This window comes from Podarcis muralis, chromosome 4 (assembly GCF_964188315.1).
Source record: "Podarcis muralis chromosome 4, rPodMur119.hap1.1, whole genome shotgun sequence".
NCBI lineage: Eukaryota > Metazoa > Chordata > Lepidosauria > Squamata > Lacertidae > Podarcis > Podarcis muralis.
In genome coordinates, this window is record NC_135658.1 from 23,317,487 (window position 1) to 23,341,370 (window position 23,884).

The 23,884-nt window shown below is 41.6% G+C and overlaps 1 protein-coding gene across 3 annotated transcripts in view; it reads left to right on the forward strand.

Annotated features, from left to right (window-relative positions):
- The first annotated feature begins 6,155 nt into the window (after positions 1-6,155).
- CUL5 (cullin 5) overlaps positions 6,156-23,884 on the forward strand; it is a 34,613-nt gene continuing 16,884 nt past the window's right edge. The window contains exons 1-9 of one of the 3 annotated variants that reach the window (XM_028726223.2): positions 6,156-6,556; positions 14,489-14,598; positions 17,307-17,406; positions 17,826-18,002; positions 18,669-18,810; positions 19,727-19,872; positions 19,954-20,034; positions 21,244-21,337; positions 23,655-23,785. In XM_028726223.2, the coding sequence (XP_028582056.1) occupies positions 6,533-6,556; positions 14,489-14,598; positions 17,307-17,406; positions 17,826-18,002; positions 18,669-18,810; positions 19,727-19,872; positions 19,954-20,034; positions 21,244-21,337; positions 23,655-23,785 (1,005 nt within the window). In that variant the 5' untranslated portion in view covers positions 6,156-6,532. Of the gene's footprint in view, positions 6,557-14,482; positions 14,599-14,622; positions 15,482-15,534; positions 15,658-17,306; positions 17,407-17,825; positions 18,003-18,668; positions 18,811-19,726; positions 19,873-19,953; positions 20,035-21,243; positions 21,338-23,654; positions 23,786-23,884 lie in introns of those variants that run through there. The other 2 variants (XM_077927050.1, XM_077927051.1) reach the window with 2 other exon arrangements.

The window sequence follows — 23,884 nt, forward strand, 5'->3', positions numbered from 1 at the left end:
GTGCGCATAGGCTTAAACAAGTCTATTCCCGATCTTCCTTTGCCCTCTTTCCACCCTTTTATTTTTTTTCCCAGCCGACCTGTGACTGTCTCAAACTGCTCTCAGCCATAGATTTGACTGGAAGACAGTCTGATCAACTGGTTTCTTTACACTCTTCCCCACTGCCAGCTGATGTCAACATCTTGTAACGTCATGCATACCTGCCAGGATGTTATTAGGTATTTTTATGTCATTTTTTTAAACCTGTGTATTTCTGCATACCTAGGGAATCCCCTGACTTCACAGAAGCCATTTGCTTATTTTTGAGTGGCCTCCTCTTTCACTTGAAAACCACTGCTTTCATTATGACTCGAGGGAACAATATATATAGATATTTATCACAGAAAAAAATGATTAGCAGCAAGGTGTTTTCTACAATGCTCTTATTACTGTTTTTATTATGTACAAGCTTTTAAGACATCACATTTTGAAAAGAGGTTAAAATAAAACAATGGACTGTACTGTATGCCTGATGAATCCCAGATTTGATTCACTTGGCCTTATTTCTGGGAAACGGCCTGTTGAAGAGTGTTGCCTTGTTCTGTCATCTCTTGTGCGACTTTGCTGCAAACATTGAGTTTTCCTTCCCACCAGGGCCTCTCCATAGACTGAAATGGTGGGGAAGCTCCATGCATGTGTGGGAAAGCTTATACACACAGGTAAGCCCTGTGCAAATCGTAGCACATATGGGCTTTGCATCAGTGCCATGTACTCTTCTATTGCATTCCTTTGCTCATGTAATAAATGTATAGGAAGTAAACAGAATACAGTTGTGCCATCACTTTTGATATTCCTGTAGCAATGGAAAAAATGTTATAAAGATCAATATATTTCTGAATCTTTAAAAGTGCATGGAAAAAAACACTGTTTACAACAACATATTTTCTCTCAACGATCTATGTAACTACTGGTGGCTTAGATACAAAATAGTTTTCTCTGTTGCCAACTGTGTAAATAAACCACTTAATTTGCCTAATGGGTAAATACATAATTCCAAGTATAAGAAGTTCCTTTCAGCCGGCCTTGCAAATAAGCCCATAAAAGGATCACGACCAACAAACTAATTAGTCATACATTCTTCTTGTGTGAACCAGTGGTATCCAAAGTACGAGAAAGTCATCCAGCCATGATGGAAATCGTGACCAATCCCTTCACTAATTAAATACAGAGGATCAACTCCTGAAATAAAACTGGAGACTTTTGATTTAAATTTGTATTTACGTTACTGTGCTTTCATTGTATAATTTCACCTTTGATCAACCTTATGTTGATCAGCCTGCCATCTTGGCATGCAAGTACTGTATATCCCAGAGATTTGATTTCTGACATGTGCATTATGGAAAAGTCTGCAGGCACAGGCAAGAAAGCATGGTCACTGCAACCATTGCCATAGGAGCAGTAAAGAGTTGCCACAGGAAGTATGAGGAGTCAGTCTGAAGCCTTGCTCTTAGGAAACACGGATATTTTCCTCCTGCTCTGTCTCAGCCACATTTGGAAAGAGCACAAAGCACAGCAGGAAAAACTGGTCAAGCTAGAGGGACCAGAAGCCAGTTTAAAGGAAAAACTCTGACCATCTGTCTACTGGCAGAAAAGTGTTGTAGTTATACCTTTGTAATTTCTAAGAGCATGCCTTGTGAATCACAGTTGGATCAGAGCAACTCAGCAGTCAGTAGTGCCACACTTAGGGGAAAGTGTACAGCTTTTGCATTAGGCCTGCCCTAAGTTCAGTCTGTAGTTACATGTTCTTTCAGAGCTAGCGTGGAAAATATTTCCACATGCACCCCTGAGATGCTGCAATCAAAAGTAACTGGCACTGGACTAAATGGACCAATGATCTTGCATGGGCGGTCACCAAAATGCTTAGAAGAGATGTCTCTTTTTGCCCCTGTGTGCTTCCTATCACCTACCTCATCCAGCTTTCCCAGGAATACTCATGCACACACATATATCCATGTGCCAGAGTATTGATTTATTTCCACATTGAAGCTTTTGGTGTAAGTTGCCTTGTGTGACATTCTTTGCGTGGCATCTCCTGTCAATTGTATGCGAGTGGAATTAGGTAAATATATTCAAGATATACTTCTGTGTTTCAGGTTTAAACACCAGAAGAATTCATACCATCCCCAATCATTGTCAAGGGGGTGGGGAAGAAAGATGCAGTTTGCATTGTTATGGAATGCTATGGCTCAAAAGACTGGGATGCATTTACAATTCTCAATATGAAGTTCAAACTGCACAGGTTGTGGGTGATGGGGATGTTAAACACTGTAGAGCAATTTATGCAGCATGGTCTCTCAAACATAATTTACTAGTTTTTATTTCTGAAGTTCCACTGAAGCATTCAGCTGGGAATCATAAGACAGCGCTCACACTTCCTGCTGTATTTATCCAGCATAATTTCTGATGGTATAGTCTACTCAGTAAATCCTGCTGTGTTTGTTTATTTATTATATCTACAGTTCACCTTTCCCCCAAGCAGTTCAAGCTGTCATATATAATTCCCACAACAATTGCGTAAAGTAGATTAGGCTGAGAGTAAGTGACTGGCCCCCAGGGTCACCCACTGAACTTCCAGGCTAAGTGGGGATTCAAACTCCCGTTTCCCAGGTCCTTGACCAACACGCTAACCACTACTTCACACTAGCTCTCTATCTAACTGGTGTTCACTGGGGCTTACTCCTATGAAAGTATACTTGGGATATTATCCGAAAAGTACTGACTGCGATGGCGTAGGCTGCAATCCTATACCCACTTGCCTGGGAGTAAGACCAACTGAATGCAGTAGAATTAGCAGTCACGAAATTAAAAGACGCCTGCTTCTTGGGAGAAAAGCAATGACAAACCTAGACAGCATCTTAAAAAGCAGAGACATCACCTGATGCCCTACTGAGTGTCAAGAAGACTGCTCATATATTGATCCATAGCAGATTCCAACATACAGTTAGAGTACAAAAAATTAGCACATTGCAGGATTCCCCCCAAAATTGACCAGAGGCAATTAATATTTCATCCAGCAGAGCTGAAGGCAAATGAGCAAAATGGCCACAAATCCATACATTTTCAGTACAGTGGTACCTCAGGTTACATGCGCTTCAGGTTACATATGCTTCAGGTTACAGGCTCCGCTAACCCAGAAATAGTGCTTCAGGTTAAGAACTTTGCTTCAGGATGAGAACAGAAATCGTGCTCCGGCGGCGCGGTGGCAGCAGGAGGCCCCATTAGCTAAAGTGGTGCTTCAGGTTAAGAACAGTTTCAGGTTAAGTACTGACCTCCGGAATGAATTAAGTACTTAACCTGAGGTACCACTGTATTGGCGTTGTCCATAAGAAATTCAGTTGCAGCAGACTTAACTTAAACTTACAATAACTTACAATAAGACTAAAACCTTAACACTATATACAGAACACTACACCAGAAGGAAAGAGAAAGTGAAACCCTGGCTCCTTCTGACCTTATTATTATAGTCAGCATTAACATTGACAGAAAGAGATAAGAGAATCAGTTTAAACTAGCTATACTCAGCTTCTCTGAAGGAATAACCCAAACACCAGGAATCTTCAGCTTGTTTTTAGGCAGAATAGAAACTTCCTTGTCAGCTAGGAAACTACCAGCTTGCACCAGCTTGTACCACACAGAGAAGCTTCCAGAACCCTCTTGAATCAATTAGAATAAGAAAGATCTCTACACTTTAAACCAATACTTTCTGCACCAAGAAACGCAAACTGACAATGAGTTCCAGAGCATGGTCAAAGAAGGACACGTGATGTGGCCGCCTTGCTAAAGCTAAGCCAGCCTGCATCAGGCCAGGGTCTGGATGGCAGACCCCTGTAGACAGTGTTGATTTCCATGACAAGATATGCAATATAAATATAACATAGTAACACAACGGCTTACCATATGTGCCATGTGCCCACTTATGAGAACAGGATGCTAGACTAGGTGGGCCTGATCCAGAAGGTCTCTCCTTCTGCTCTTACGGAGCTTCTGAACCAGGCCCAGGAGCAGCCTCACACAGAGCTCATTGCAGCAATCCAGCCTCAAAGGCCCCAACACATGGACTGCAATGGTCAGGCTCCCCCTGTCCAGGAATGGCCGTAGCTGGAAAACCAGATGATGCTTCATAAAAGGCACTCCTAGCCAGAGGGCACTTGGGCCACTAGTGGCAATTACTCCAGCTCAAGTTGGTGATGTAGGTACCACCGTACATTAATTATTTTGCTTAATGTCAAAATAGATTTCTATCCAGTTCCCAGCATATAAGGACCAGTTACACAATGTTGTTGTTGGCATCCGTCTGTCTCAGGACACAATGGAGGAGCGTGCCTTTGGAGGTGAAGCCAAAATGTTCGGAGGCTGCAGCACCCGCCGTAGAGACCAATACCAGAAAGACATGTTTTGATGCAGCTGGGGCAGAGGAAGGCACATATAAACATCTACCTGTCATTAAAATACACAACAAAACCATCAGATTAAAGTATACATTGTGGCAGTGAATCCTGGAAGACCGGCTCGCTGCCTTGCTGGCCTTTTCCTATCTGGCCTGGGACTGACTCCAGCTACAAAAGCGGAGGCTGTGGAACAGTATTGCTTAGGAGTTTTATTGTTGCAGCTACAAAATAAAAAAATTCCTTCCAGTAGCACCTTAAGAGACCAACTAAGTTTGTTATTGATATGAGCTTTCGTGTGCATGCACACTTCTTCAGATACCATTGTTGCTGCTGTTATGGACATTAACGTTTCGTATTTTTATTTTCTAGATCTGATGATGATATAGGTGGAAATTGTTCTGATTCGGCCGTGTGTTTTTCGAGGCGTGATATTTATTGCTTATAACTGACTATACTCTTGGAGTCCCTTCCGACTCTAAGATTCTATGGTTTTATTTAGCTGAGATTCATGCATTGCAACGGGTTGGACTAGATGACGCTTTGGGCCCCTTCCAACTCTATGACTACCTTTTCTTTTTGCTACGTTCGCAGTTGTGGGCAAATCTATTATTATTATTATTATTATTATTATTATGTGTAATGTTCTATTTTGATTTTATTTATATTGGAAGCCAGCCAGATTGGCTGGGGCAACACAGTCAGATGGGCGGGGCTACATATAAATAAGATTATGACTACAGTGGTACCTTGGTTCTCAAACACCTTGGTACTCAAACAACTTGGAACCCAAAAACTGCAAACCCGGAAGTAAGTGTTCCAGTTTGCGAACTTTTTTTGGAAGCCAAACACGCTCCGTTTTGAGTGTTATGCTTCCGATTTGAGTGCCACACTTCCATTTTGAGTGTTACACTGAGGTCTGTCTATTTATTTTGCATTTTTGCGGCTGTTTTTGTTTTTGTGACTGTGTGCAACCCAGCTCAGCTACTGATTGATTGTGTGACTGCACTACATTGTTTATTGCTTTCATTTTATGGATCAATGGTCTCATTAGATAGTAAAATTCATGTTAAATTGCTGTTTTAGGGTTGTTTTTAAAAGTCTGGAATGGATCAATCCATTTTGCATTACAGTACAGTGGTACCTCGGGTTAAGAACTTAATTTGTTCTGGAGGTCTGTTCTTAACCTGAAACTGTTCTTAACCTGAAGCACCACTTTAGCTAATGGGGCCTCCTGCTGCCGCTGCACCGCTGCTGCATGATTTCTGTTCTCATCCTGAAGCAAAATTCTTAACCCGAGGTACTATTTCTGGGTTAGCGGAGTCTGTAACCTTAAGTGTATGTAACCTGAAGCGTATGTAACCCGAGGTACCACTGTACTCCCTATGGGAAAGTGTGCCTTGGTTTTGGAATGCTTTGGTTTTGGCACGGACTTCCGGAACGGATTTAAGTTTGAGAACCAAGGTACCACTGAACTATGACGATGCTGGTAAGTCGCCTCGGAGCATGGAAAAGCGGTGTGCGAATAAAAACTATGCTGCCACAGCAACACACACACACACACACACACACACGGGCAGCTGGCAGCCTTCGCCACACCATGAGGGAACACCGCCGAGGCCTGCGCTCCGTCGAGAGCGTGAGGCGAGGCAGGCACGGCCTCCGCCCTGCAGGGGCCGCTGTGGGCCGGAGCCGCCCTCCCCTCTCGGCGGCGGGCCATCCGGCTCCTCGGCGCCGCATCATGTGGGCTCGCCCAGCCCCTCGCGAGGAGCCGGGCCGCTGCCGCTGCTACCGCCGCCTCCTCCTCCTCCTCCAGCGCCCGGAGTCTCCCGCTGTCTGGGCTGGTTCCGCCATGAGGCGCTGAGACCCGAGGCAAGGGAGCCGCGAGGAGCCCGTCGCCCAGCGGCTGAGGGGGCCGGGTGGACGCCGAGCCGAGGCTCCCCACACGGTTCCGTCCCGCGCGGGGCGGCCGAGACCATGTAAAGCGGCCCCAGCCCGAAGAACCAGCCCCGGACGACGGGGGAGCAGCTGCTGCTGCTGCCGCCGGCTTGTGAAGGCCCCGCAAGGGCGCCTGTTTCTCACTCTGTGTTGTGTGTTTTGCGGGGAACATGGCGACGTCTAATCTGTTAAAGGTGAGAGAGAGGCAACCCCCGGCCTGGTTGGGCGGCTTGCCTGCCTGAGGGAACCTCCGGCCTTTGGGGGTTGGGTAATATGTGGGGAGGAGCTGCCTGGCTGATAAGGAGAGGGAGGGATATATATATGTATATGTAAATGTAATGTGCTGTGCTATATATGTGTGTGTGTGTGTGTAAATGTAATGTGCTGTGCTATATATATATATATATTGCTGTGCTGTGTGTGTGGTATTTTTAAAAAAAGCATATATATATATATATATATATATATATATATATATATATATATATATATAAAAATGTGCTGTGCTATATATATATGTAATGTAATGTGCTGTGCTATATATATATATATATATATATATATATAGTTGTGCTGTGTGTGTGGTGTTGTTGTTTTTCAAAGCACCGAGGAGCACTTCCGACAAGTTTGCTCTGGATCTCGGGAGGATGCAGTTAAACACCCCTCGTTGGCTTTTTGCAGCGCCGACGTAACAAGGCAGAGATATCATAGGCAAAACATATCAGCTTCTGGGTGCCTACCTAAAGAGAGCCAACTGCCAGGGTTAGGGTTACATGGTAGGAAGGCAGAGAGCCGCAAGCCTGAAGGTTGGAAGCCTGCACATCTTATAAGGTGAAGGGAGCGTTGCATTCCCTTCCCAAGGTTTTTCTGGATTTCAGCCCCTGTGTCCTGCAGGGTGAAGGCAGGGGAAGAAACAGCATTTGAGAAGAATGACAAGTGCTCTTAAGACATGGTGGTCCTAAATGTATTCTCCACCCCCCAGCCTCCACCCCCCTCCTCCAACCATCAAGGGTTTTCAGTGGGGTGTATGCAGGACAGCTTCCCACTGGATCCCCCCCCCCAAATCAGATTCATTGTCAGCCACTTTGTTCCCCTTAATCATATCCAAAAATTTCTGCTGGAGGTGCCTACCTGCCTTTGTGCATTTATTATGATTATTTATTTATTTGATTTATACACTGCCCTTCATCAAAAGATCTCAGGACAGTTAACATTTGCTTTCCAGTTGCCATCTTTTGCCCTTTCCCCTTGAACTCCATGTATCCTACAAGAAGTGCCAGCCTTATGCTTCTGAACACTAGTTCGTTCTGATGTAAATGAATCCCATCTTCAACTGGAAGCATGCACGTGAGAAGGGTGATTAAATACTACAAACCTTAATGTGCTCTTACACTCCACGTTTGGGATCCTTTCATCCCTTTCATTAATTAAACTGAAAGCAGAGGATGGGTAAGCTGTAGAAGGCAGGTAAAACTCAGGCTAGGAACAGAAGGACTGGAGCTAGGAAACAGATTAGATAACAAATCAGGAGCATAGGCAGTGAGTGGGTGAGTGTGTTTGGGGACATAAAAGAAAAACAAGTGCTCAGTATTGTAATTGAGTTGAGGATTGGAGATGCTGAAAAAAAGAAAATCTCAAAAGGAGTAAAGCTGTCAAAGGAAAATAGTGCAGGAAGGGTGGTAGTGGGAGTGAGTATGTGGGGGGAGAGTATTCTTAAAACCCACAGATGTAGCAGCTTGTGTGTGCGCAAGATTGTGTGTGTTTGTGAATAGCAGATGGTAGCCAATGTGGGATCCTCTTGAAATTGTGAACTCTCAACAGCCACAGCAAGCATAGTCAGTGGCCTGGAGTAGTGGGAGTTCTAGTCCAACAACATCTGGAGGATACAGCCTTAGCCCTTCCTGGTATATAGCAAAGTGGCAATAATTGAGGGTAGGGCTGGAGAAATCTCCAATACAGATTTTCCCCTCCCCCAATCTTATGTGTGACTGACCCATTAAATTTGATTTTTGTCCCCAAACTCTGAGACTGAAATAAAGAAATTTAGAATGTTTTCCATTCCTGATAGGTATTGTAACAAATTGTCATTTAATCACTAGGCTTGGGTGTTATGCATTAAGCAGGTTGGCACTAGCTTTTTTGAAAATTGATGTCTGGTGAACTTGTTTTAAGCTAAACACTGCTGTAAGACAAAAAAAATTCCTTCCAGTAGCACCTTAAGGACCAACTAAGTTAGTTCTTGGTATGAGCTTTCGTGTGCATGCACACTTCTTCAGATACACTGAAGTATCTTCAGATACACTGTGTATCTGAAGAAGTGTGCATGCACACGAAAGCTCATACCAAGAACTAACTTAGTTGGTCCCTAAGGTGCTACTGGAAGGATTTTTTTTTTGTTTTGACTATGGCAGACCAACACGGCTACCTATCTGTAACTGCTGTAAGAAATTGTAGAACAAATAGGTATATTTTATTATTTGCTTATTAAATGTTAATGCTGCTAATATAACTAAAATATCTAGTTTAAAACAAAAATACAGCAAAAATTCCTAAATATGAGATAAAAACATGTGAGAATGTTATAAGCTATTTTGCTATAGCAAAATAAAAATACAATAGCCAAAACTTATTTGCTTTATGCAAAATGTACAAGCCCAAACCATTGAAAAAGTGTTGTTGTATTAAGTGACTTATTTGATAACTCTTGTCCCCTGATCATGTTGCTGTCAAATGATAGGTTGAGAGAGGACAGCAGACTTACTTTTCTACCTCTTGTTGATAAATAGATTTTTTAAATTAATTGTAATAACTTTCAGGAGAAAGTATACTCTTGTGAAAGTTAACCTATGCCTTTTTCCTGTACACATCAAGATATTCATAACTGGAGAAATGAATGCCATTTATCCAGAAGATAATTCAGATACTTCGAAGTTAAAATATAATCAGAATAGGTTGTTTCGTGAAGGTGAAATTTCAGTTTTCACTGTTTTCTGAAAATTGTGAAAGAGGTTTAAGTTTTGCCCTTGTCCGAATTTGTAGGTATGTATAACCCAGAGAAGGGATGTAAAATAGTGCCCATGTAGAAGTATAGTGCTTTCTTCTTGAAACAATACTTGAAACAAAACATCTCCAACATTAAAATTAAGTACATGCAAACCTAAGATCAAGCAGGTTGAAATATTTATGCTTTTGATCTTACTTTTGATAGGACTGGGATTATGAAGTGAAATATGAGGCTGCTTTTAGAAAGAGGCACTTACCTCAGAGGTCTTCCAAGAAATATATAGTGATACCAAATTGAAATGTCGAGGCCTTGATGGCTGTAATCCATCTGTCAAACTCCCTTTTCTAGAGCATGTTGCAAACCAGTGGCCTGGTTTGCAACTACACATTAGTTTATCTGTAGTACCAGTGATGATGAAGACACCCCATCTGAGTGTATGTGGTGGGGGATGTCAACTTAGTAATAGAGCCAGACGATGTATGGTAGGCTTTAATGGCACTGGCTCTTTAAAGTCTGAAGAACTTTAATTGCCCCAGAGAGTACAGAAGTTTGCCATCCGTGCACAATAGCATTCTTGGCAAATAAAGCCCAACCTCTGAACTGCTTCCCAGTTACCTGTGGCTTTGGAATAGGCTGAGCTATTAAACTAGGTACAGTAAATACACTGTTTCTCCCTACACGTCACCATCTAGTTGGAGTTCTCCCGTTCTTTCTACTAGCAGACAGGCACTTCTCGCTCTCTTTCTAGAGCCATTTTTTCTTCTTGTCTTTCTATTGAACGCAGGCAGGTTCTTGGCTTAGTCTGCAGGAGCCAGGTCAGATCAGTTCATTCTTTGGCTCTGACCAGGGCAGGAGAACCAAGAAGTTAAATAAATAACCATTGGTTGTTTTTCTAACTTAGTCCCCTTTTCTTCACCTTATTATGGAGAACATGCACCCACCCTCACAAGTGCAGATCAGCCCTTCCTTCCTACTCAGAAGGTAAAAGTATACAAAAGGGACAAATATGCCCAGTCATGAACTTCCCTTTTGGCTTTCTGTCCTTTTGCCTCCCTCATTCCCTGCCTTACCACTGGTCTTTGCCTCCCTCTCCATCTGGTGGTGAAATCCATCTCCTTTCCTTGTTTAGGCCTGAGGCAGGTATTTGAGATTGGCTACCAAGTGCTGGATCTCTGGGGTTTGTTAAGATGCCCAGGCCTAAGTGAATGCATTATGGACAGTGTTCATATGGCTAACAGCTATAGGCTGAATTGGTATTCATTTACATAGGAGTATGTCTCATTGACAACAATGCAGTGATGTCTGAATAAGCCACAATACAAATATATTGTGGCTTCTTTCTCTCTCCTAGGGTCCTTACTCTGGTGCAGTCTGTAGCAGCCATCATCACTTGTCCCACTTCTCTACAACCCCTGATTTCCTATGTCTCCCAGTCATTGCTTCTTGACTCCATCAAGTCAGTCTTGCAAATTAGGCAGTTGTCACTTTCCTATCTACTGCCACCGCCTGCTAAACTCCCTAAGTTTTGACTTCGGCAATAAAATGCAGCAATAAAACAGATGCTAATGTCTTGTAACAGTAGGACCAGAATTCCACTGATTTGCAATGAAGCCATATTAAAGCAGTCTTTGGACTTATTTTTCATGTTTCAGGCATCTATAATGTTGGCTCCTAGAACAAATACAGTGATAAAAAAGCCATGTGAACCCTAGTAGTCAATGGAGCATATATGATTCCAATAACATCAGTAAATTCTTAGTATTTAGTATACAAGGCTCCCATGAATAACCACAGCATATGATGCTGTCATGAATATATAAAATGGGTAGATAAAATGTTTTCTTAGTATCAGAGTAGCTTCTGGCATCTGCTCAACATCTGAGTAACAGTTCCTCTTAAATTCTCTGCCAATATACATAGTGAATTTGTTCATCCCAGCAATATGTATGTGTATGAAAATGTTAACTACTAGCTGATATTAACCAGTGTTGCTCAGAAATTCTATGAAACCAAGAATTACTGAGTTTTATAAATAGGTAATTTGTTTTTAGGTGAGTGCACACACTCTCATTGGCCTGATCTGAGAGTCCAGATCAGCCCCAACCTGAGCGACACCCAAACTGGACCTAAGCCCCAATCATTTTGGCTACAGGACTAATGCTTATTTAGGGTTTTAAAAATTCCTATACAGTCAGGAGCAGGGCATGGAGACATTGTACCTCCCCCCTACTCCACAGACACTGCAGAGAGCAAGAGAATTAAAGCCTAGTGGGTGGGTGCTGCTTCGCCAGTGTGTTCCTTGCAGGGAACCCACTGGTGAAGCAAACCTCTGCAGCCAGCAGACTTGTACCCTTGATGGGTGGCTCCTGCACTGCTGCTGTATGTACTTGACTGTTGTGCCAGGCATGCCTGCCTAGCCCTCACTGATATCATTTCCCCCCAGGGTGTCCCAGTTCATTGTGTTGCAGGGTCATGGCATCTCCACTTCCACTGACAATAGCACCTCCTCCCACTCCCACTATCTTCAAATGTGTCCAAACTGGTGCAGGTTGGAATGGTTCTGTCTACCATTTTGATTCAAAATGGCCTGCAGCCATTTCCAAACATAAACGAAAACTCTCCTCCATCTTGGGATCCATCAAATTTGATGATGATATCTCAAGTGGCATCTGAATGCATTGAGACAAACCACGTTCTAAAATATAATACTACTACTACTAATAGTAATAATGTAGGATAATATATATATATATAGAAAGTGTGTGTGTGTGTGTGTGTGTAGATGTGCCTTATGTGCTAGTTTCTCTCTTCCTAGAAAAGACTGCAAATCAACTTGCGTGGGGTGGGGTGGAGGGCTGCTGTTCTCAGCTACCTATGAGAGAGACTGGAGTGGATGGGGACAAAATGATGTTTGCAGAAGGTATTCAGAGTCTGAGGTTCTGCAACATGTCACAATAGGCTACCTGCAGTTGCTTAAGGTAAAAAGCTAAAATTTTGCCTGCCACGCTGTGCTAGAAGACTGACTAGAATTCTTCCCTTTTGTCCCTTTGTATTACTGCTGTGTGGAATGAGGCAATGGCAACTTGTTATATAGGCATAATTGTGCCAGTACAGTTAAGGTGGATAGGTAATGAAACTTTATACCATTGTAAATGCAGAACATTCTCTGTGTTATTAAAATCCAGGCAATTTGTTCAAATTGTCTGAAATTTAGCAGGGGCTTTCTCCATATTGATACATTAAATGCAATTAGCTTCCTCCATAAGCTAGCTATATTTGAAGAAAACTGTTGAGGAACAGTCAAGTTGCACCAGTTCCATTTCCCTTCATTTGAGGCCATTTTTGCTCTCCCGTAAGATGCCATAGAATCATATAATTGTTGAGTTGGAAGGGACCATGTGGAAGGGACCCCTTGCAATGCTGAAATCTTTTACCCAACATGGGCTCGAACCCATTACCCTGAGATGAAGCGTCTGCTTTTTCTCACTCATTTAAATGTGCCTAGAATAGTAAAGGAAGTTATAGTACAAGTGTCTGGCATTTCAATTTTGTGAAAATCATTATCCTCATAAAGATAACTATATTTTAAAGTCTCTGTGTAAGTAACCAGTTAAAGGCAAGTCATGAAGCACATGCTTAGTAAAAAGATCAAAGGAAAGTTTGGGCAAATAGTGTGTAAGTTGTAAGTGAGCACAATATGTTTGAATGCAGAATGTGTTTGCTTCTTGCATGGTGCAGAAATTGGATGAATGCCGTACAATTTCCTGTTCCTCTCCCATCTAAATATGGAAAATTTGTGAATGTCTTAACCCTTCTCTTAAACTGGACGCCAGTCTCTGGAGAACAACAGCAGGAGAGAGCAATTGCCCTTGTGGGCTTCCCATGAGCGCCTGGTGATGGCCACTGTGGGAAACAAGCCTTCACTCTGATCCAGTAGAGACCTTTGAATTTCCGGGGCTCATGATATTTCATTGCATTTAATTTTTCAGTGCTTAAAAACTCCTAGTATGGCAACATGGGTTAGTGTGGGTTAGTGCAGTATGGGTTAGTGCCGTATGTGTTAGTGCAGTGTGTCATTTGGATCTGCATACAGTGCTTTCTCACATGGATTTCTGTCCCTCTCAGTTTGCATGCACTGTCTCCACTGCAATAGGCTTTGCCTGATCACAGGGTGGATATGGTGTTTCCACTTTGTCTCTATCACTCTCGCTTGAAGGAGAATAATTTTTGTGTGCATTTCTTTATCAGCTTTGTTGTTGACTTATGAAGCAAGAACATTAGAATTTGTGAAAAGGGTTCAGTGCAGGCACATTTTAAGTGTCAAGTATATTTGCATGTATTTTTCCTCCTACCGTACCTTTTTGCAACAAAACCGCAATATTGACACACTGAATATGCTGGACTGAGAGCAATAGAGCACTGTGTTCAGTTGTGTTTAAATGGACCCAAACCGTCTTGTTGGCGGTCAGTTGGATTACAGAGTGCACGTACCTCACCTGGATGTATCTGAAGAGTTTTGTACTTCAGAATCTGCTTCCAAGTTTAAAATGTGCTGCATGAGGTGGTCCATATCCCTAGTGCTATAAGGTTACAGTGGTGTTTGAAAACCTCCAGCACAATGCAGATAAATAAAACAATGAAAATGCATTTTGTCAGTTTTTCATTGTCTCCCCTTTTTGTGGCTCATGACTTAAAAAGCTTCTTTCTTGTTTAAGTTCTGGACTATTATTTAAATGTACCTGCTGGAGTATCATGTACAACTTAGGGGGATAGGAGATGAATCTCTCATTGGGACATTTTTAAAACATGGCTAGTTCAATATGTTTGAAGTCTGAACCTAGGAAAACCAATGTGTGTTGTGAATTCTACTAAGTTTGTTCCCCTGAGGATTGCAGATAACACGGTGTGATCATGAAACTTCACAGGGTAAGATGCAATGAGTTATTTAAAGAAGTGGTTGTCTAGTTGATCTATTTGACTACAGGTGGACTCAAGTGCACATGTAATTGGAAGCCCCAATGAGCAAAATGGACTGGATTCAGAATGAACATATATAGGATTGGGCTGCAAGATTAGTGCTTATTTGACCTGTATTTAAAGTATGCTGTCTTCTTTCTTGAAGAATAAAGGTTCACTTCAGTTTGAAGACAAATGGGATTTCATGCGCCCCATTGTTCTGAAGCTTTTGCGCCAGGAATCTGTCACGAAACAGCAGTGGTTTGATCTATTTTCGTAAGTAGTGTGTATCATTTGTAATTCTTGGGTAACAGAACAATGGTAATGGTTTGTAATATCTTGTTGAAATAGTTGCTTAAGGAAAGACCCTGTAATAGACTTCTTACTTAGGATACTCATTTGTTTTCAAGATAGCTAGCAATTGACTTTGAAAATTAGAATGGTAATGAAGTGATTTATTTGGGATTATCATTTACTTAAACTGTTATGTATTGATGTACTGTGCTCATAGGTTCTACATTCAAGTAATTTTTCTCTGATAAAATGATTGGACAGTTATTTTTATATAGCACAATCTATTGCTATTCTGTCAACAGAAGTCTAAATTCTAATCAGTGCTTTACTCAGAGCTGAAAATATGCTGAAAAGAGCAATTTCCGAAGCTAATAGCAGCTTTTAGCAGTGCTGCGTTTACAAAATATGCGCACACACAAATGGATTTCAGGACATATTTATGGAACACACATACCCTTTTTTAAAGAACATTTGTTCCATTTTTTGTTGACAGGGTTTTTCCTTCTAAAGAGTTTTTCTAGCAGTAGAAGGGGCTTGCTTCCTGGGCTGTAATGGTCACTTGAACTAGCAAGCCCCTGGCTATCAGGGCTCACTCCAGTAACCTATGAATTCCCCCCTCAAGTTGCTCTTGCCAAAAAAGGGAGTTGCTGTTAAGCTTTTTCCTGACATTCTCTCCCCCACCCCACCCCTCCGGCCGATGTTCCTTGAGCTGAGAGATGAAGATTGGGAGGTTGGAGGATGGAGACACATGCATGGGCAATCATATGTTCATAGGAGAGATGGTACCCATGCCTTGTATGCAAGTGAGCTTACTTGAGTGTGTAACACACCATACTTGCTGACCAGAGGGCCTCGCTGCTCTTAGGTAAGCTTGTGGGCTTGTCCTAATATGATTTCTCTCTCTTGATGTGTGCTTAGAATGAGCGGATGAAGGTGACCCTTTCCTAAGTGGAATTAAAATAGTGTGGCAAACTTGAGAGGGAAGGGGCAAGCAATCGGGGGCAAGAAGTCTTGAGAATTTCATCACCAACTCTTGCAAAGGTGAAACATCATATGAGACATCTTTGCAGGACAGATTGCCATAAAGTGACTCCATGGAAGATTTGGCAGTCACATGGGTGGCAGATTAAGTTGAAGTAGATGTAGTCCTACTCTGAGTACACACATTGAAATTAATGGATATGTCTAACTTATGTTCATTAATTTCAGTAGGTCTACTGTGAGTAAACCTTAGTTGGATACAACTCATAGGTTTGCTAAGCTCCAGATCTGATAGTTTCGAATAAGGACATAAAGAGCTTCTATATATATGGAGTCATACCAATGGCTTTTATAGCATCTCTATAAATGGTTGTCGGCTGGTTTTATCAGTGGGGTAATCTTAAAGGTGGGAGAGTGGCCAAACCCTCTCCCTCTCCCCAAAGGGACATGTTAGAAAATCCAGTTTCTCTCTGATACTTGAAGTCAGGGAAGAGACACACTGGAGTGCCTAAGTGAGAGCAGAGACAAATATTGTCCATTTTTAAGCCATTTTGCAGGGAAACCAGATTGATAGCTGGCTCGGCGAGTGAGAGAAGGGCTTTTCTTCTTTATTTGCTTGCCTGTGCCTTCATCTCACTACCTCATATTGCTGGAAGTCCAGAAGGAAGAAGGTGATGAGCACATGGGGTATGTGAGATTGTCAGAACATCTCAGGAGAGCAGCTTTTGCTAAAAAACCGCTGGTTGTTAACCTAATTATGACCATTAGCAGCTCTTCAGGGTCTCAGTCAGGGCTGTCTTAGACATTACCAAAACACCTTCAACTGGGGAAGCCAGGCACTGAACTTGGGACGTTTACAAAAGTATATGATCTAGCACTAAGCGCAGCCCTTTCTTTATGTGTGCCTCATTAAAACGGTTCCATTTTTTTCCGGGGAGATGGTGTTTCTCCACCTGGAAATAGTTCTGTTTCCCAGGACGGCAACTTTGGTTAGGCATACTCTGTAACAGTGGACTTTGTAAATGAATGATAAAGTGCCAGATTCTTTTTTCTACTGTGAATTATTTGACTTCAGACATTAATATTGCATGTACAGATTTGTATATGCTGATATGTCTATTTAGGACAGCCTAATGGACAAAGTAATGCTTGGTCCCACTTTTCCCAGCTTTGGGTAGGCACTATATTGTTGACCACGGGACGCGGGTGGCGCTGTGGGTAAAACCTCAGTGCCTAGGACTTGCCGATCGTATGGTCGGTGGTTCGAATCCCCGCTGCGGGGTGAGCTCCCATCGTCCGGTCCCAGCTCCTGCCCACCTAGCAGTTCGAAAGCACCCCTAAGTGCAAGTAGATAAATAGGTACCGCTTTATAGCAGGAAGGTAAACGGTGTTTCCGTGCGCTGCGCTGGTGCTGGCTCGCCAGAGCAGCTTCGTCACGCTGGCCACGTGACCCGGAAGTGTCTTCGGACAGCGCTGGCTCCCGGCCTCTTAAGCGAGATGAGCACACAACCCCAGAGTCGGTCACGACTGGCCCGTACGGGCAGGGGTACCTTTACATTGACCTTTATATTGTTGACATTTAACTGGGGTTTCTTGAGGACTGTATATAGGTTTTCTGGGCACATTATTATCAAGTGGCCACTTAAACTGAAATTTCAGCTATACAGTTTAGTATTATCTTGACCTGACTGAATGTATATATTTTCTAGGGATGTCCATGGCGTTTGCTTGTGGGATGATAAAGGCCCAGCAAAAATACACCAGGCTTTGAAAGAAGATATCCTTGATTTTATTAAACAAGCACAAGCAGTAAGTTTTCAACTTGTCAACAAGTAGATTCTTTTCTCCTGATATCTCAAAAGTGTATTTTCTCAAAGGCAGCTCAACTTTGCATACAGAACTGAGAATAACCACAAACATGATGGGTCTCCTAATCCAAATCTCCCTGGATAGGGGTGGTGTGTACTGTGTAGATGTTGGGCGATTGTCATCTTGTAGCTTTTTTACAAGTTTGCGTTTGTAACATCAGAGTTCTCTGTGTTATGTATGGCATAACTTTTTTTTAAAAAAAAGAATCAATACCTGCATTGGTGGTAGGCATTAGAAATACTCGTGTGTGTTTTTAAACTGTATCTGTTTTTATACTGTACCTGTGATCTTCGGATGAAGGGTGGTATAGAAACTTAATAAATGAAGATGATAATATTTTGAGCCATCTCTTCTTTCAGAGAGTGCTGAGCCACCAAGATGATACTGCATTACTGAAAGCCTATATTGTAGAGTGGCGTAAATTCTTCACACAGTGTGATATCTTACCCAAGCCATTTTGTCAGTTAGAGATTACTCTCATGGGCAAACAAGGCAGCAATAAGAAGTCCAATGTAGAAGATAGTATTGTACGAAAGGTAAGTGCTTTACTGTAAATATACACCATCACAAAGAGAGTGTGTTGTAGCATGAATACATGGCATAGCATAGTGAAATCTTGCATTATCCATAGTTATACTGAAGCATCACTTTAAAGTGGGGGTTAGAACTGATGATTTACTGAACTGCTTCTCTTTCCACTGCCAGACACAATTCCATAATGTAGTGCTGTTCATCCAATCTAGTGGTAGCTTTGCATATTCCTGCTGCTTTTTTCTTAAACAAATTTGTAGGTAGGTGATGAAATGTTCTTCCTTTGAAAGTGTGAAGAGTGTGGCCAAAAATAGCAGTTGGTTTATGTATTCCTGAGTTTTAAAGTTAAGACGGAGTGAGTGCATAATTAGCTGGAGTTATTTAAAACACACTTTCTACTCAATTAACAATGCTCACTATAAAGTGATCATATACCTCATTGGAGACCTTTTTTGTTTTTGTTAGTCCTTGGTAAAGAGAGTGGCAATCTTAACAGAACATTTGTTTTTTTGAATAGCTGTCATGTGGACATGCTGTACTATTTGAGAAATAAGTTTAAAACTGAAACTGAACTTTTGCCAGGCCCTTCAAGGGCCAGTTTTTAATGGGTTGCCTTTTGAGAATTTGTACATACCTTTTAATGTTATTTCTTCTTCTTTCTGTCTTTGCAGCTCATGTTAGACACTTGGAACGAATCCATATTTTCAAATATAAAGACTCGCCTTCAAGACAGTGCAATGAAGCTGGTCCATGCTGAAAGGCTAGGGGAAGCATTTGACTCTCAACTTGTCATTGGTGTTAGAGAATCGTATGGTATGTGTTGTTTTATGGGACATGTCTTCAGAACCCCATTAATATGCAAACCATCATAGTTTGCCTCCAGCTACATTTTGCATTGCCAAAAGGATTGATGACAAGTGTACAGAAAAGACCAGTAATCTCTGTAGTCCAGCAGCAGGAGCAGTTTCCAAAGGTGTTTGAACTATAAGGTTTTTTTTCTTGATGCTTGAAACTTGTCCCTTGTCTTGATTAGTAAATAAGGAATTTCTTCAGACATTTCAATCAGTTATGATCTTAAGATTCATGTTACTGCTGCTTTTGCACAGACAAATGCCCTGGGATTTTTTTGGGGGGGCGGGGAGGAATCTGAAATCCCATGGGCTGGTGGAAGTCAAATTCGATATTTTTTAAACACTACCCTTTTTGGTGCTGTAAGTTCCAGAGTTAGCCCTCCCTGTCTGGCCCAGCCCTTGCCCTCTCCTAGAATGCCCATTTTTCAGGTCTTATGCTGGAAAGATCTTTCAGTAATGACTCAGGTGACTGAGCCAGCAGGTTGAGGGAGTTAAGACTGGCACATCTTTGCCTAAGTTGGTATATGGGGCTTACGCCAGCATAGCTCATCAGCACCAGGAATCAGCTGACTGAGCGAGAGATTCTGTGGCTCTTTATTCGCTCATCCTGAGACAAGTCTTGGGTTTGGATTGCTCCCTTACCTGCTAACTTACAATCTAAAATTGCCCTAAAAAGCACACTTTTATTCCTCTTATTAGACTTCTAAATTCTCATAGTCTTATGTCCAGATGATCAGGAATTGTTTAAAAAAATGGAAAGCTAGACTATGGTTTTTTCTGCCTATTGTTATATTCATTGTCATTAATGGGAGAAGTAAGTGTGTTTCATCATATAGAAGCCCAGGAAGAATGCTTTAACTTTATATTCCTCATTTCAGTTAATCTGTGTTCTAATCCTGAAGACAAACTCCAGATTTATCGGGATAATTTTGAAAAAGCATACCTTGATTCAACAGAGAGATTTTATAGAACTCAAGCCCCTTCGTATTTGCAACAAAATGGTGTTCAGAATTACATGAAATATGTAAGTTCAAAGGTGTTGGTATGAAGTTGTTGGTCCTGTTAATGTTAATATTCTAAGTAATTGTTGTTCTGCTCTCTACAGGCAGATGCTAAATTAAAGGAAGAAGAAAAAAGAGCACTACGGTATTTAGAAACCAGGCGGGAATGTAACTCTGTAGAAGCGGTATGTGTTAGTTTTAGCTATATATAGCAGGTATAATTATATACCATTGTATACCCATTTACGTGGGTGCAAACATCACCGAGCTCTGTGGGACTTGTGTATGGGATTGCCCTGTAGAATGTGTGCATGCTTCTGCCTTTTTATCCCTATGTTTTAGGACCCTTGTTCCATTGATTGTAATCTTTATTAACTGTTTTTAATATTGTAATTCAAAATGGTTGTAACCCACCCTGGAACTTCATGGGGAGGAGTGGATGATGATGAAGAAGAAGAATAAATAATACTCACATTAGTCAAAATGTGTATAAATGTAATTTTATCTTCTATAGGGGGTGTCCTAAATTTGCTTCATACTGGGGAGTTCTGTATTTTGCAAAACTGGAGACTAGCTGATTTCACATCATCCTCCAAGCCAGAGCTTCCCAAACTGTGTGTCACATGAATACTCCCCATGCTCCTCCTGGGGCTGGAAAGGGGTTAGTTTAACCACCAGTTTGCTAGTAAAACTGAATTGCCGTGTCACTAAATGATGCATGTCTAAAAAGTGTGTCACCGACATGAAAAGTTTGGAAAGCTCTCCTCCAAACCATAGTTTGAGCAAGCCCTCCAAACCAGAATTGCAAAGCACAAAATGATCCTGGTGTGCTGTCCTAGTTTGAAGGGTTCAATCTCCCCCAAACACTTCACCCAAAATGTCTTCCATATCACTAAAAAAAAAAAAAGACAACCCCCTCCCATTCCTCAGTCTCACAATCAGAGAAGTCTCCACACCAAAGGAAAATGGATTGGGAGGGAGGAATAAATAAGCAAACTCAGGTGTAAGTTCTTAGTTACTAGTTCTTTGAATGATAAACTGGATTGGAAAGAGTTCAAGGAGTTCATAAGTTCTTGGTGTCTCAGCTGCACAGATGAAGTGGCCCCACATCTGTTCTGTCTTCTGTGTAGCCTAATGTAAGGTGACAATTCATGGAGGGAGGAGCTTGACTGTATTCCTTCTGTTTCCTCCACTATTATTGCCTAATGTAATGGCTGCTGCAAATTGTGGCTTGATTGAAAGAGGAAGTGATTGATTGAGGCATGAATGAGGGAGGGAGAGAGGGGTGTGTGGAATGTTCCTCATCCTCCAAAACATGATTGCAAGATCATCTCAATTCAGCTGATGTGTTTCTACATCCTAAGTACACTAATGGTTGCATTGTTACCTTTCAGCTCATGGAGTGCTGTGTGAATGCTCTGGTGACATCTTTTAAGGAGACAATTTTAGCTGAATGCCAAGGCATGATCAAACGAAATGAAACGGAAAGTAAGTGAAGTGTAGCATAAATCTGTGTCATTAGATTGGTATGGACAGAGTAAAATATATATCTGATTTATCTTACTGCTTTTGTAAAGAGTAGCACACAAGAAATACAATTTGATGTAGAACCAGTTCAGAGTTGCTTCCTGCCCTGCATGGCTATACTTTTTATATAGTTTGTAAATATATTTTATCACATGTTTCTTTGTTGCACTTTTATCCTACCCTTTCTCCAAGGAGCTCAGGGTCTGTGTACAAAGTTATTCTCCCCATCTTAATCCTCAAAACAACCCTGTTAATTCCGTGTGTCTGAGGAATAGTGGCTGTTCTAAGGCTGTTCTTCACGGCTGAGTGGGAGCTGAAATCTGTTCTACCTGCATAGTCTAATAGTTGAACCACTATATCACATATTGGGATGTTTATATTCATTCATTGCAGTTTCAGTGCATTTCATGTAACTGAGGGTTAATCCAGTGGTAGCTGAAAGCACGCTTGGCCCCACCATATTGCATTACGACTGCTGCTGCATGCTTTTAGTTGTATTTCAACACCCTTGTCCGTCTTTTGTCATTTAGGTGAACAGGCATATCTTTAAGCCCTAGGAATGCTATTAGTTTATGTGCCTTTTTGGCAAAGGTTTGTGTTGATGACAAGTGATGTCATTCTGAGTTGCTTTTCAATACATTATTATCCATGGGTGGAAATCAGAAGAAAGAGACTGCATAAACAAACAACCCTGCACACTATAACCTTTTGTTTAATTTACTCCACTACATGGTATATGTTATTTGTGTTTTTTAAAAAAATAGCAATTAGTTCAAAATGGAGGATTCCACCTTTCATGGTATAAACATCTGCAGTTAGGCCTGGGAATTCAAAAGGCACCTGACCTTTAAAAAATATGCTTGGCTCCTCATCCTGACAGCACTTCTTTGGCACCAGTCCAGAGCTGAATATAGCAAGGTAGCAAACGTCGTACAAGTATAACTTTCATTCCTCAAGGGGAATGAGACTTTATGGGAACTTGCAACTATTGAGAAATTGATTAGTGAACTTGGGCTATTGCAGTGAATTTCGCTGCATAGTCCTGGAGAAGACTGGTCCATAAAACCACTTCTTCCCCCACAGTTTTGCTTTCCTCTGCATCCTTCCCTGAATGAATCAGTGATTTATTTGTTTTACATACTTAATTTGAATTATATACTGCTTATTCTTAAAAACCTCTGAGTGGTTTACATAAAATGTAATGCTGACCCTGGCTGGCTGTAGGCAGCAAATCAGGAGTCCTCCTTGAGGATGCATTCTTTCTCCTGCCTTCTCTTCCTTTTATTTCCTTCCTTCCTTCCTTCCTTCCTTCCTTCCTTCCTTCCTTCCTTCCCCGCCTTTCCCCCTGATGGCACTCAAGGTAGTTTCTCTTCTCTTCCCTTTCAAGGGTTAACTATAGTTCTCTTTCATGGTCCCAGTGCAGTCCCATTTATCGGTACTGTGCCTGTGCAGAGCCTTATTTTGGAGCCTTCTAGAGCTAGGCTAATGTTTTCTGCAGGCAGCTCACCCCCATCTTAGCACACACACTCAAAAGGGCCATGGCTACTACTGTTCTGTAAGTTCCCTTCATCCACGTCAGTGGTAGCCTAATGAGAGACTTCCTACTTGCCTGTTCTGTCAGAGGTTGAGCTTGGCTATTTAAAATCAGCACTATATTCCTTTTTATTCTTTACTATAGTGTATTTTATTAATACAGTACATACAGATTTTTTAAAAATATTTCACATCTGCTTTGATTGCTGTGAGCCTCAGGGTGCTTCTGTCTTCTCCCAACAAGCCTATTTTACTTTATTTTCACAGCATTTATATACTGCTTATATACACATATACCATAGTTCAAAGCCTAGATTACAAGGATCCTGGTATTGATTAACCATGCTGTGTATGTGATGTAAGACTATGGTTAATGCTGAAAGGAAAGGGGGAAATTGCTTCATGGAGGAGAAAGTGTGCATTCTCAAGGCTGGCTTCCAATTTGCACATCGTGGTTTGCATAGAGCCCAGGTTAAGCCTGAACAGACCCACTGGATAATCTCAAGTCATTATTCATAGAATTTCCACTGATAGTTTGTGAAGTGGAGGAGCATTTTGCAATTAAGAGAGCATGAATCAAACATTTTGCAATTTGTAGACATTATTGTTATTTGAATTTATATACTGCCCTATGCCTGGAGGTCTCAGGGCAGTTCACAGAATAAAGCTTCTCTGGAATAAAGCTTCCAGATGCCTTGCTACAGATGAATTGACTTGTGACTTCTTCAACTTTTTTTGACTTCAGAGTTGCATCTAATGTTTTCATTGATGGATAAAGTTCCTAATGGAATAGAGCCTATGTTAAAAGATTTGGAAGAGCATATCGTTAGTGCTGGATTAGCAGATATGGTAGCAGCCGCTGAAACTATTACTACTGTAAGTAGGTGTTTCTTGACTTTATCCCTTACCCTTAGAAAGCTTTCCTTTTATATCAGGAATATTTTGCAAAACTAATTCTGAGTTTGGTGTGAAGTA